Source organism: Rhinolophus sinicus, linkage group LG10, assembly GCF_036562045.2.
Source record: "Rhinolophus sinicus isolate RSC01 linkage group LG10, ASM3656204v1, whole genome shotgun sequence".
Taxonomy (NCBI): Eukaryota; Metazoa; Chordata; class Mammalia; order Chiroptera; family Rhinolophidae; genus Rhinolophus; species Rhinolophus sinicus.
Window position 1 is genome coordinate 47,349,662 of NC_133759.1, and position 13,129 is coordinate 47,362,790.

Below are 13,129 nucleotides of genomic sequence, written 5' to 3' on the forward strand. Positions count from 1 at the left end.
CCTTCTCTGAGTCTCAGTTTCCCCATTTGGGAAGAAAGTAAGGATCTTCTGTAAAGACACGTTTGCAAACTGTAGATGAAAAATAGACCCAAAGGTGCTCCTGATTTCTCAGGTCAATTGGCCAAGCCACGTGCTTCTTGGGCCATCTAATGGACAAAGTGGGAACTGCAGGAGATCCCAAAGCTGCCCACTGTGTCAGGACCTGTTGGGGCAGCAGGGCCACCCAGGAGAAACTGCAGCCTCTTGGGGCAGCGAGCAATAAACAGCCAACCATAATATGAAGAGGCAGGGGCAGTGAGAGATGGTCCAGTGATTGCTCCTGAAGGAGGAAATCAAGGGAGGCTTCATGGAGGAAGCACTATCCAGGCAAAGGATGACAGCCCGAAAGAAATGAAGAAGACTGACCGCAACCAAACAGTCAGAACTAGGTGATGTATGTAGAGGAGTGCAGTGCCGTGTGCTGGTGGGAGCTAGAGGCCCTTGGCGGCATATCCGTGTGTGATGCGTCAGGTGCCACCAGGTGGGTATGTGGAGGGTCACAGCCTGGCCTCTCCCAGCTAGAATCCTGGGGTGGGCATGCTTAGAAGGAAGTCCCTCTCCCACCAACCTCATTCTGGAACAGAGAGATTGAGACAATCCCACAGGGCTCTCTCCCTCTGAACCTCTTCTTTAAGGCACTAACCAGCCACCCCAGCCCTCTATACAGCTGGCCCAGCCATCCTCCTGTTTCATTCACAGAGGGCTTAACTCTTGGGGTTTCTCTCTTCTCCTCTCCCAAGCCCAGCCGGATCCCACATGCCTACGGTGCCCCCTGGCCTCTCAGGTCCTGGTCCTTGCCTTCCCCCAGCTCAGCCACCCATACTCTGTCTCCACCAGTAAGGATATGACCTGCTGTATCAGCATTCAGCACATCCCTTCCTCTGGACACACGACCTGCACTCGGTATCCCCACTGCCACAATTCTTCCCTCATTGCCTTGAGCCCCCTTTCTCTTCGCCCAGCTTGCCTCCAGGCTCAGTGCTATACCATACCCTTAAAACACTGCCCAGAGGCCTGTAGCCACTTACCTTCTGCAGCTCTGCCCTGCATCTTACATCACTCCTTTTCCATGTTCACTGAATTGTTCCCATCAGCAATCAGGCCATTCCCTGATTTCCCTCCTGAAATGAGCTCACATCTCCCCTTGGCTTCAGTCTGTTTCTCTCTGTTCCCTGAGCATTTGTAAAACTTCACCAGTGTTGTCCACACTCTCCATTTCCCCTTTATCTCACTTACTCCTTTGGCCCTGTCCAGCCGGGCTCCCATCCTACTGCTACGATGAAACCCTCGTGTCCTGGTGCCCAAGGCCTCAGAGGATTCCAGGATCCTTATCCCCAGAACCATCAGCTGTCCTCCATGCCTCCTTTCTTCCCTCCTGGCTCTTAGGGCCCCTCACTCACCCAGGGTCTCTCCCACCTCACCGATCACGTCTCTTCCCCCAGACTGCCTATGGGGGATGCCCAGTGTCCAGTCCTGGGCCACCTCTCTCTACACACTCTCTCTCTGGTGCCTCATCCAGGATCAGGCCTGGGGAAGCACTTATTCTGATGACACCGAGTTTATAGCTCTCCTTCTCCCCTCTCACTTAGATCTAGCCTTGCTTTGACATCCCCACCGTCCTATCCAGAGGCATCTCAACTTTGACATGGACCAAGGACTCTCCATCTCTCATATGATCACCCTGCCAGAAATGCGTAACCTGAATTTAATCTGGAGGAAACCCCGGACAAACCCAAATTGCATGAGATTCTCTACAAAACAACTGGCTTGTACTTTTCAAAAGTGTCAGGGTCACGAAAGATGAGGAAAGACAGAAACTGACAAAGATTGGAGGAGAGTAAATGGATAGAATGATAAGATGCAGTGTGTGATCCTGGGTTGGATTCTGGTCCAGGAAGAGTACATTCGTAGGGTAACTGACAAATTTGAGTGAGGTCAGCAGATGAGTTAGTAGTGGCCTGGGCCTAATCATTGTCCTGTGGCTATTTAAGACATTAATATTTGGGGAATCTGGGTAAAGTGTTAATGGGAGTTCTTTGTACTATTTTTGCAAGCCTAGAATTTCAAAATGAAAAGTTAGAAACTGAAGAAAAAAAAATCTAAAGGAGAAAAGAAACCTCTACTTCCCAATACCCCACGGCCAAGAACCTGTGCCTCCCCCAGGCTTCCACAGCTCAGGAAATCGCAGCTTCGTCCTTGATGTGAAAGCTCATCTTTGACTCCCTACTTTCTCACACCTCACATTCAAGCCTTCTAGTTCCAAACATGCCCTGAATCCCTTCACCTCCCTCCACCCTTCTTGCCCCACTGTGCTGAGAACCACAAAGCCATCTCACCCTAAGGTTGCCGAGGCTCAGCTCCCAGCCCAACACTGCCTTTCTGCTCTTGCAATGCTCCAGCCTCTTTCCCCATGCCCTCACATGGCTGGTTCCCTGTGTTTTACTTCAAGCCTCAGCTCAGTGCCACCTCTTCCAGGAAGCCTTCCCGGACCACTCTATCTCATGGCTACCACACCTCTACAATCCTCATTCCGGCACTGGGCTGGTTTCCCATCTCCCTCTTTGTCTTCCTGAGTTGACTGTAAATTCCATTAAATTAGGGCCTCTCTCTAAAGGGTCCCAGCATCCAGCCTGTGCCAGGCACATGTTAGGTGTGACTAAACCATGGAATGTTACACTGGCTGGTGGTGTTGCCCACAGTGGCCCTGCCTCCTCTCCTGAGATGTCATTTTTCTTGGGTGCACTCGTAAGTCCTTGAGTTCTCCAGCTCCCGAAGTCAGGCCCCCTTGGGAAGACTCCTTCTCTTCCCTCCCCAGGTCTCTCTAGGGACCAGGAAGCTCCCGCAGGCGCTGGCCTCCACTGGAGGCATCTCCAGAATTCCAAGACTGTCTCCGGAATGCTGGGCCTGTCTGGGGAATGCTAAGGCTGGGGCACAGGTGGGGAGGCTGTGGAGTGGCTGGGTGGAGCAAGGACAGCTGCTGACATTCTGACGGGAGCCTAGGCACATGGCAGCTGTCCCTCCTGCAAGCACCACTGCTTACACCTCTACGTCCTTACAGCACCTGCCTCCCCCCAGACCAGTGTCACTGTTGCTATAGCTCTGGCCTGGGCACCCCCACTAACCTGAGAGCCACCAGGCCTCGGGCCTCCATGTCCTATCAGGGAAGGAAAGTAGGTTGCTGGAGCCTCTGAGGTTCACAGGAACTAGAAATTATGCCCATATGGACCTGGTCCATCAGATAGAGCCCACGCTGGGAGCTAAGCAGCTCTGCTCTCCCCTGACTCGCTGGAGGACCTTGACAGGTCTCTGTGCCTCTCTGGACCCCAGGCTCCTCACCTGTCAAATGGGTGAAGGAGCTACAGTAGGCGATATGCCCTTTGGTCCCTGGGAGTCAATGTTGCCAGTGGGAAATCCAAGTTGAGTGGCAGATGGACTAGAGCTGCAGGCCCACTAGGCCCCACAGTGCCCTGCTCAAGATGTTGCCCTCCAACAAGTGCCCTGCAGCAAGATGGAGCTGGAGCTGCTGTGCCAAGTGCATCCAGGGCCTAGCTGGGTGCTGCAGCTATTTCTCCAAATACAGGACCCCTTGGCTGCCAACTGGCTGACCAAAGTCATGCCTCCAGGATCCTGTTAAATGTAGATTCCTGGGCCACCAGAGACTCCAAGTGATGAATCACTATAGATAGGAAGGGGGCAGGCGGGATATGGAGCGTGGGAGTCACTGATCTAGCCTAGCCCTTGCCGCAGAAGGTGGCGTGCTGGGGAGGTTAGAGCCCAGGCTCTGGCACAGCGAAAGTCATCAGGGCTCCAGTAACCCTGACGAAGAGAGTCCACAGCCGCTGGAATGAAAGCCAGACACCAGGCCTCCAGGGAGCATGGCTTTATTTGCATTCCTAGGACAGGGCTGGGGAGGGAGTCAGGGATTGCCTGCGGTCAAGGACAAGCCCAGGCTCACATCCTGGGGACACCGGCTCTTTGCCCCACCCCAGGGCCCAGCTGGAGTTGGAAGGTGGCACAGGCAGCTCTGGGAGAGGGTCGGCCTCTACTCCACCCCTTTCATGAACTCCAGGAACTCTGTGGAGAGAGTGGCAGGCATGGGTCAGAGGTGGGGGCTGGCAGGGTGTGGGCAGTGGGAAAGCCGGTACATCAGCCCTCACCATCATAGTCGATCCGGCCATCATTGTTCTTGTCACCGTCCTTCATGAGCTCCTCAATGTCGTCCTCCGTGATGGTCTCGCCCGTAGCCTGAAGCATTGTCTTCAGCTCCTCCAGGTCAATGTAGCCGTCAGCATTTCTGCAGTGAGTCCGAGGCAGGGGCGGGTCTCAGAGCCATGGACTGGAGAGGGGAAGAGGCAGCCCCACCCCACGACCCAGGGAAGCAGGGCCACTGAGAGATGGTGCATCCCACTCCCCCATTACACAGAAAGGGAGACTGAGGCCTGGAGGTCACAAGACTGTTTCTCTTTCCCCAGCTCTGCTAGAGCTGGAGTCAGAGGTCAATGGTCACATGCTCACTTGTCAAACATGCGAAAGAGGTCAGACAGCTCCTCCTCAGACTTTCCTTTGCTGTCATCCTTCATGCACCGAACCATCATGACCAGGAATTCATCGAAGTCCACTGTGCCGCTGCCTGGGGGGTAGGTGACACGGCCATTAAAGAGAGATGGTCAGAATGACTGGTATCGCCCTTGACCCTAGACCCCATTTTTCTCACTGCATCCACACATCAACCCCATGAATCAAGGTGGTCATTATGTCCTCTTTATATATGAGATGACTGAGGCTCAGAGAGGCTAAACAGTTCCTTCAAGAGCACAGGATAATAAGTGGCAGACACAGGATTCAGGTCCCCAGTGACCTGGGGGTGCGATGGGTCCGGGGCCTGTAGGGCAGAGGGGCTCACCATCCTCGTCCACCTCGTCAATCATCTCCTGCAGCTCCTCAGGTGTGGGGTTCTGGCCCAGCATCCTCATCACCTTGCCCAGCTCCTTGGTGCTGATGCAGCCATCCTCAGCGCCCAGCACGAAGATGTCAAAGGCTGCCTTGAACTCTGTGTCCGATGGTGGGGGGGTGGGGAACAGAGTGGCCAGGGCTCAGCAGCCAGGACCCCAAAAGGCAAGACCCCTACGGCCAATCTGCCCACTTCCCTCTGAGCCTTTGAGGTCACAACGAGAGGGACCCCAGCCTCTGTTCTCCAGCCTGGGGTCCTCCTGTTCCCACAGCCCGGCCCTGCTGTTTCCCTACATGTGTGTTGGGGTACTCACCATTTTTCTGCTCTTCTGTCAGCTGCTCTACCTAGAGAGGAAAAGAGGTCTCAGGACTCAGGCTCCAGGTTTTAGTTGCTGTTGAGGAAACCAACCCATTCCACAGGTGGGAAGATTGAAGCCAGGAAGTGGCGGGCCATTTTCTAGTCACATTGTGGAGGCCTCAGTCCTCCCTTCTTGCCCCCAAAACCCTGAGGTGACCGAGCTGGCCTCACCGAGATTGGGCTCAGGGCCAGGGTGACAGGTGGGCAACCCTCCAGTGACAAGGTGACCCTGAGTAACAATAGTTAGTGACCACTCAGTGCCCTATTGGACCCCTGCTGAAACCCAAGCTGGGTGGCCTGAGGGACAGCTGTCCCTCAGGTTGGGACAATAAACCCAGTGTGGGGGTAGGTAAAGCCACCCACTGTAACTTGACCGGCATGGCCACTGGGCTATTTTTAACGGGCGACAAAGTTAAACCTGGTGATTGTTCTGGGGACTGTGGCATGCAGGGGGTGGGGCAGTGTTATCTAGCCCCCTGGCCTGCTGGTGCCTCAGGAGCCAAAATTAGTCCCCAGCCCCGCCAGGCCTTGTATGGGCACAGGCGGAGGGCTGCTCCCCCAGCTCCATGGACTACTGCAGGATAGGAAGGGGTGCCCCCAGAGCCAGCTATAGCCCTTCCCTGCCGAGGAGTGGGACCACAATCCCAGGGCTAAGGGAGGGGTTCCCTTGGGGACAGCTGTCTATACCAGATGTCCTTGTCTCTGGTGCAGGGAGAGGTCAGCAAACCAGCCCCCCCACCCCAATACAATAGAATCTGAAGCCCCTCAGTGACCCCAGAAGGCTGCAGGGACTTGAGGTAACCACTCTCCAGCCCTCACCCCTGGCTAAGCCGTTGAGCCCAGAGCCTGCTGGGCCAGATGGGGGCTTGGGCCCCAGTTCTCTGTTCCTTCTTCCCAGCTCTCCCCCATGCCCAGTCCTTCCCTGCCTGCTTCAGACTTCAAAATCTCTTCCCTACCTCAGGATTCTGACTCTGCAGCCCCCTCTTTACAACTCCTGTCACCCCCTCCCTCCACAGCATCTTCAGCCAGCCAAGGGGCTGGAGGGGACTGGGGGGATTGTGAGTGTGCGAGAAGCAGAATGTGAGGGGCAGAAATGTGGGTGAGGACAGGGAGACAGCGGCTGAGACTCAGACTCAGCTTGAAACAAAGATGAGAAGAAGCTGAGAAAAGCAAAGCTCCAGAGACCAGAGACACAAAGGCAGAGAGATGTGGCTGAGAGACCACAGATGTGGATACAGACTAGACACTTGGAGACAGGGACAGATATGATCCTACAAGGTGTGACCTCCTCCTCTACCCACTCTGACAGATCCTCTCCAGTCCCTGAACCCCTTCAACACCCAGAACACCAGACCCACCATCCCCTTGAGGCCCTGGGCTGAAAGTATGTGGGTCCTCTCCTGGGTCCCCACCACATCCCTGGAGTGACCTTGCCCTCCCCCACCTCGCATTCTGAGATGAGTGAGCCCCCAGTGGGTCCACCCAGCCCAGTCCCTCACCGCAGCCTTGTAGATGTCATCCATGCCGGCGACTCACAGGGCAGGCTGCTGGGGTTGCCAGGCAGTCAGCCCTGGGCTTAAATAGCCCTGCCCCAGCTGCATTCCCGGCCCAGCCCACCCCAGCATGGAGCATCCTCCACCCCCTCCCCCGGTCCTGGTGATCTCAGACTGGCCTGAGTCCCTGTGTCCTCTGCCCAGGACAAGGAGATGAAGGCCTGTAAGGACCAAGTCTCTTTCCTTTTGTTCCCCCATGGCCTCTAGGGGACTCCTTGGAAAGTTTTCTTGAATGAATGAAAACATGAGCCCAGGACAGGACAGGAGCTGCAAAGTAGTGGGGCTCAGGCAAGGCCCCTACACAGCAGCTCAATCTCCTATCCAATCAGGGGGTGGGTGACATTACTCCCACTTTCCGATAAGGAAACTGAGGATCCTGGAGGGGTGGTGACTTGGCCAAGGTCTGACTGATTTGGCAGCCCCTGTCTTAAACTCTGCAGTGGAGGACAGCTGTATGCAAGGAGAGGCTTGGGAGTATAGGGCCCTGCCAAGGGAAGCCTGGAGTGGTAAGCTCTGAGTACAGTGCTATGAACTGGTAGATAAAGAAGTCACTGACCCACCTTAGGACTGAGTGGTCTGGAGCCCTTCAGCCAGGGGTGCCAGAGGAGCCATAACCCGGACCCCTCATCTCCACATAGTACTGTTCTGGGTTTGGTTAGCTGCACTCAGTCAGCCAACAAACACACCTATAGATACCCTGTCTGTGCCAGACTCTCCCCCTCCTTCCCCTCCACAGCTGGGCTATTACTCCCTCTTTTAGGTCCAGGTCTTCCCCTGGCTTAGGGCTCTATCTCTGTGCCTGTGCTTCCCATTCCAGCACTGTAGTTCCTGGGTCCAGGGCTAGTTTGTCACCCCCTTTCAAGCTCCAGTAGGTCACCATATGTCTTGTGCCCAATGGCCAGCACATAACTCTTCCTTCCACCGTCACACGCCCACCGTGCAGAACACCGTCTTGAAAACCACACCAGCTCCCTGCCTTGTGAACCGGACACTGCATGAATTAACCCACTCAATTCTCCAGCAGCCCATGTAACAGAGATTTCCGAGTGTTGGAGAGGTTAAGAACTGCTCCAGAATTACTCTGTCCCTGTTTAGGCTCTACGCACAGCTCATATCTTCTTCAACCCTCTCTAGCCTGGAAAGAATGAGTCTAAGAGCTAGCGCGATGACTGCCTCCCTTTTTCGGAGAGGGAAACTGAAGCCAGGCGGAGCAGTGACTAGCTCCGGGTAGCGAGGGCGTGTGGAGCTTTCTGTCTTCCCTCTCGGGCACCGAAAGGTAATGCCCAGAGCTACCTGCACGGGGCCTCAGTTTCCCCCCGATTGCTAGGAGCGCGACCGGCGGCACCAACCTGATACAGATGACGCAAGCGGACAGGCCTGCGCACGCGCGCCGTGAGTGGCTGCTGTCAATTATGCGCGAGGGGCGGGGCGGAAACAAGAGGAGGAGGCGGGGCCAAGATGGCGGCACGGGGCGCGGCGAAGGCGGGGGACGGTGGGAGCCGGGGGAAGGTGGGACGCTGACCCCGCCCCCTGCTGCTGCCAGTCTGCGCCGGGAGGCGGTGAAACCCGGAACATGGCGACTGTAGCGCGCAGCTTTGGGCCGGAGCGGGAGGCCGAACCGGCCAAGGAAGCGCGCGTCGTGGGCTCTGAGCTTGTGGACACGTATACGGTGTGCTGGGGCCGTGGGTGCCCGAACCGGGGGTGGCGGCTGGAACCCCGAGTCCGAGTCGGGGGGTTGGGGAGGAGGTCTGGGTTCCATGACCCGGGAGGGATGGGTAGCGGGCCAGCGATTTCGAGGAGGGGGCCGGGGATAGGGGTTTCTGGGGAATGGATCTGGGCCCCGTAGGTCCAGGAAGAGGGCCCTGGGGTGGAGCCCAGGGAGGTTTTTGGAGAAGGCGTACGTGTTCAGAAAGGAGGCTAGGGTCGGCGAGGATCTGGGGATAAAGGGGGTCTGGGGAGGAGAGGGCGTCTAGACGAGACGGAGGGTCCTCTAGATCCTCTAGGCCTGGAACGATGCCAGCCTGGGAGGATAGGAGAGGGGGTCCGGGAAGAGGGGGATTAAAGAGAGGATCGCTGATGGATGGAATCGGGGGAAGGGTCAGAGCCCTGTTGGCCGCGAAAGAGGAGAGGGGGCCGGGCCTTGATCTGGGGAACCTAGGGTCGCTGTTGAGATTTGCTCCAGGTCTGGGGCCCGGCGGCTTGGGGTTCAGGCCGAGACTAGAAAGAGGTAAGGGTGGAACCCACACACGGGGGCATTGCTCAGGGCTGAAAATGCAAGACCCAGGAACCTTAGGTGTTTTCATGGCTTTGGGGGCGAGTTGGGGCAGCAAGCCCCTCCCACACACAGTCACACAAACACACCCAGGCTATGGGAGAAATGGAGGATATGAAAGGGAGGAGAGTTTAGGGCACTGATGGAACCCTCCTGGGTCTGGATGGGGTTGGACGCCAGGCCTATGGATCTGGTAGGCTGCCTGGCACGGTCTGGTCCTGAGGTGGGGGCGTACTGAACACCTCCCAGCCTCCTATTATTTGTTCCCAGAGGGTGGGGGTCTTTGGCCCTGCCTTCGCCCCACCCCCTGGGCCCTCATCCTAACCCTCCTCCTGAGGGTCGTTCCTCTGGCTCTTTCTCCTTTCTTGGGCAGGAGGGGGAGGGAAGCTGCCTTGCTGGGAAGAGGGGCTGGGGGAGGATCCTGGAGCAACAGGCCAGCCCTGGAGAAATGGCTGCTTCTCTGTGGAGGCTTCAGCTGAGTTGATTAATTTTTTCTCCCCCTTCCCTGCTTGCTGCAGTGAGGGGCGGGACACTAGGACCAGGGGTCCTCCTCCAGATGAGGGTTGAGGTCTCTAAGCTGATGGCTGGCTGGAAATCACCCATGGGCAGCATTCAGCTGGAGGGTCAGCTCCAAAAGCTCTCTTTATTGGCCAGGGCTAAGCCATTCCTCTGAATGGGTGTGGGGGATGTGATGATCCAGGCCAACCTTCCATTTGGCTCCGGGTGTGCTGAACTGAATATTAACACACCTACTTTTTATTGAACACTTGCTGCGTAGCAGGCCCTGTACAAAGCATTTTACATGCATTACCTTATTTGATTCTTAAACCTACCAGATTTTAAGATGGAAGAACTGAGGCTCAGAGAAAACGTAGGCTTCCCAGTCACCTATATAAGTGACTCGTCCATAAGCACAGCCAGGCAATGGCAGTCACGTGTTGACCTCAGGTCTTCCTTGATCCCAAGGCCCATTCCCCTGACTGCTAAGTCATGTTGCCTTCTGTTAGGGCTTGATAGTCCATCACTATCCTCCCGTCCCACCCATCCATCAGCTTCTTGGTGCCTTGACTACTGGCTCAGCATCAGAAATCACAGCTGTGATCCAGCTGAAAGGGTTAGAATAGGGTTTGCTTCCAGGATACGGGCAGGGCACCTAGGAAAACATACAACAGAGAAGCTAGCCCTGCCAGACCCGGCCCTATTCTGCCTCCCTCGGAAGAGATGGCCTTGCTTGCAGCTCAGGTTGGATTGGGCATTGAATTACCAGGAGACTGGAGGTAAAAATCTAAAGAGATGGTTTGATATGATAGTCACCTTTTCCGTTCCTCTCTGTTGGCTAGAGCCACAAACATCCTGTGTGCCTGCCAGATACAGTGCTAGGGCCATGGAGGAGGCTAGAGGGGACCCTGCTGTGCAACAAGAGTCAGGTGCAGAGGCTGGTGGGGAAGGGCAGCCTAACTTTGTCTTGTGGCTTGAGAGGGTCTGGGTATCCTGCAGCTATTGCTGGGGGCGGGGTGGGGCTCTCCTTGTTACTGACTCGGCAAGGGCTGCCTGTTTTCCCTCATAGGTTTACATCATCCAGGTCACTGATGGCAATCATGAATGGACAGTCAAGCACCGCTACAGTGACTTCCATGACCTGCATGAAAAGGTAACCCTTGAGAGCTGGGGGACCTGAGTCTCAGGGTTTGGGGCTTTCAGGCCAAGTTCTCATTGTACTGTGTATTAGTTTTAGGGCAAAACAGGCTCCATGCCTATGCTGTTCTTTAATAAACCAGTTTATTAATGTAACTGGCAAAAAAACTGGTGGGTTCTGGGATTTCAACCCTAGCATGAGACGGTGTGCAAGGAGCATATTTGAACTTCAATTTTAAGATTGCCAATCCTAGCTTGGATGTAAGATGCTGGGACAATTTCCCAGTGAGGGAACAGGTTTGAACTTGTTTGACCTGACTACAGCTATTCCACAGCCTATACTTTAAACTGGCTATGATTCCATTTCTTTCTTTTGGAGAGAGATACCTTTGTCTGGGTCATTTGCAGCCTGAGTGTTTTAAAGACAGACCACTCCCCTGATTGGTTTTTGTCCTGGTTTGGAAAAGATAGTGATTTTAGGGGCCTTTTTGAATGTCTCCATCCATAGTCTCCAGGTGGAGCTCCCTGTCTGGAATTGTATTGGTATTTCTGATACTGACTGAACTTAATGCAGCAAAGCCCAGAGGCACTGGTTTGATCACTAATCCTGGTAGTGCTGCCACGGGGGCTGGGGAATTCATGACAGGCTGCCTAGTCTTGCTCCTTCACAGTCACAGGACCTCTTGGTCTGTGCTTGACATGCTTATGTTTTCTTACAGCTTGTTGCACAGAAGAAGATTGATAAAAATCTGCTTCCGCCCAAAAAGATAATTGGGAAAAACTCAAGAAGCTTGGTGGAAAAGAGGGAGAAGGATTTGGAGGTCTACCTCCAGACACTCCTGGCTACCTTCCCTGGCGTGGCCCCCAGAGTGCTGGCCCATTTCTTGCATTTTCAGTTCTATGTAAGTTCCTCTCAGGTTTCCTCTTTTGCCTATAAACCCACAACCACCCAAGCTCAAGGAAGCAAACCAGTGTAGATCTCAGCTTTGAGGGGAGGTGGGCTGGGGTTTGATCTAGAGGTAAGAAGACAGAGGAACATCACCCTAGCAGGGATGGGATGTGGGCAGAAGCATGTTCATTGACAGATCTGCCTTACATTAGATAGACTATGGCCATACAGAGGTTTTCCTCCACTACAGGGCATTTTGGTTGCCAAAAACCATCTGGGTGTTTAAGCTAGGTTTCTGTCCAAATGGATGGAGATAGAGGAGAAACAGCTAACACCTGGCATAGACTAGTGTTGAGTTATTGTTCATAGCTCAAGACTAATGAAGGGATCACTCTGTGCTGGCAGAATATTGCTATCTTGGGCATCATCAGGACGTAAGGTGAGTGAGGGTGGTTAGCGTCCTCTGATGGGAGTGTATGTTGTGGAGCCACTCTGCACTCCCTTCTAGATAAAGAAACAGCTTTCATGGGCTGCTGGCGACAGGGTGAGTCGTCAAGCTTCAAGGAGGGAAGTTTGGCGGTGTGAAACTAGAACATTAAAAACAATCAGCAATTCCACTTCTTAGAATTTATTCTAAGGAAAAAAATCAGGCAACTGCAGAAAGGATTTAGGTACAAAGGTGATCGTTCCAGGATTGTAGCAAGACACTGAAAACAATCAAAAGCCCAAAAGGAGGTGATTTAAAACAATCAAAAGAATACACCCAGATAATTGGATATTGTGCTGCTAGGGAAATAGTGGTGCGGCTGTGGATTTGTTGACAGAGGAAAATAAGTATATTACTATATGAAAAGAACAGTCCATAAAACAGTAGGTAGAGTATGGTCCCATTTTATTAAAAAAAGAGTCTATATGAATATATTTGTCTAGGAAAATTCTAGATGGTTATACATCAAAATACTAGTAGTAGTTATTTCTGGGTGATAGATTTTTAGATAATTTACATTTAATTATTTTTCCTTTATATGACAAAGATAGAAAAGAATCCATTCCCTTTTCAGGCTTGCCTTTTAGGAAGGGAATTACGGGGTTGTGGTCTTAAAGGCCCACACGTGTTTAAAACATAACTTTTCTTGAAGTGTTTTCAGAGTAAGACAGCTGAACCTTTCTTGGAGTGCTAGATTGAGCCTGGATATTTGGGCAATAGCACTAGTGTTGGGCCACTAGGCTTCGGGGTGGTGGTGGGGACACGAGGGGAAAAAGGATGGCAGTTACAGATGGAATATGTATATATGCTTTGGGTTTTATTTAGCATCGACCAGCAATGTATGTAATTAGCAGCAGTTTCCTTTTGTAGATTTTTTTTTTACATTTTCTGTCCCTATGTGAGAAAAATTTCCATTTCTTACACAAGTCTTTCAGACAAACTTTAC

General features: G+C 53.6%; 2 protein-coding genes across 8 annotated transcripts in view; one reads left to right on the forward strand and one right to left on the reverse strand.

The window, feature by feature from the left end:
• Nucleotides 1-3,904: 3,904 nt before the first annotated feature.
• On the reverse strand, nt 3,905-6,973 carry TNNC1 (troponin C1, slow skeletal and cardiac type). Its single transcript, XM_019724116.2, has 6 exons — nt 6,847-6,973; nt 5,304-5,334; nt 4,943-5,089; nt 4,555-4,669; nt 4,197-4,333; nt 3,905-4,113 (listed from the first exon to the last, which is right to left on the reverse strand). The coding sequence occupies exons 1-6, from the start codon at nt 6,868-6,870 to the stop codon at nt 4,082-4,084; spliced, it is 486 nt and encodes a 161-aa protein (XP_019579675.1). The 5' UTR covers nt 6,871-6,973; the 3' UTR covers nt 3,905-4,081.
• A 1,369-nt stretch (nt 6,974-8,342) lies between these two features.
• The window catches only part of NISCH (nischarin), a 31,910-nt gene continuing 27,123 nt past the window's right edge, over nt 8,343-13,129 (forward strand). For 4 of the 7 annotated variants that reach the window (XM_074313063.1, XM_019724320.2, XM_074313064.1 and 1 more), the window contains exons 1-3: nt 8,354-8,569; nt 10,740-10,823; nt 11,527-11,709. In XM_074313063.1, the coding sequence (XP_074169164.1) occupies nt 8,474-8,569; nt 10,740-10,823; nt 11,527-11,709 (363 nt within the window). In that variant the 5' untranslated portion in view covers nt 8,354-8,473. Of the gene's footprint in view, nt 8,570-10,739; nt 10,824-11,526; nt 11,710-13,129 lie in introns of all 7 variants that reach the window. The other 3 variants (XM_019724324.2, XM_019724325.2, XM_019724321.2) reach the window with 2 other exon arrangements.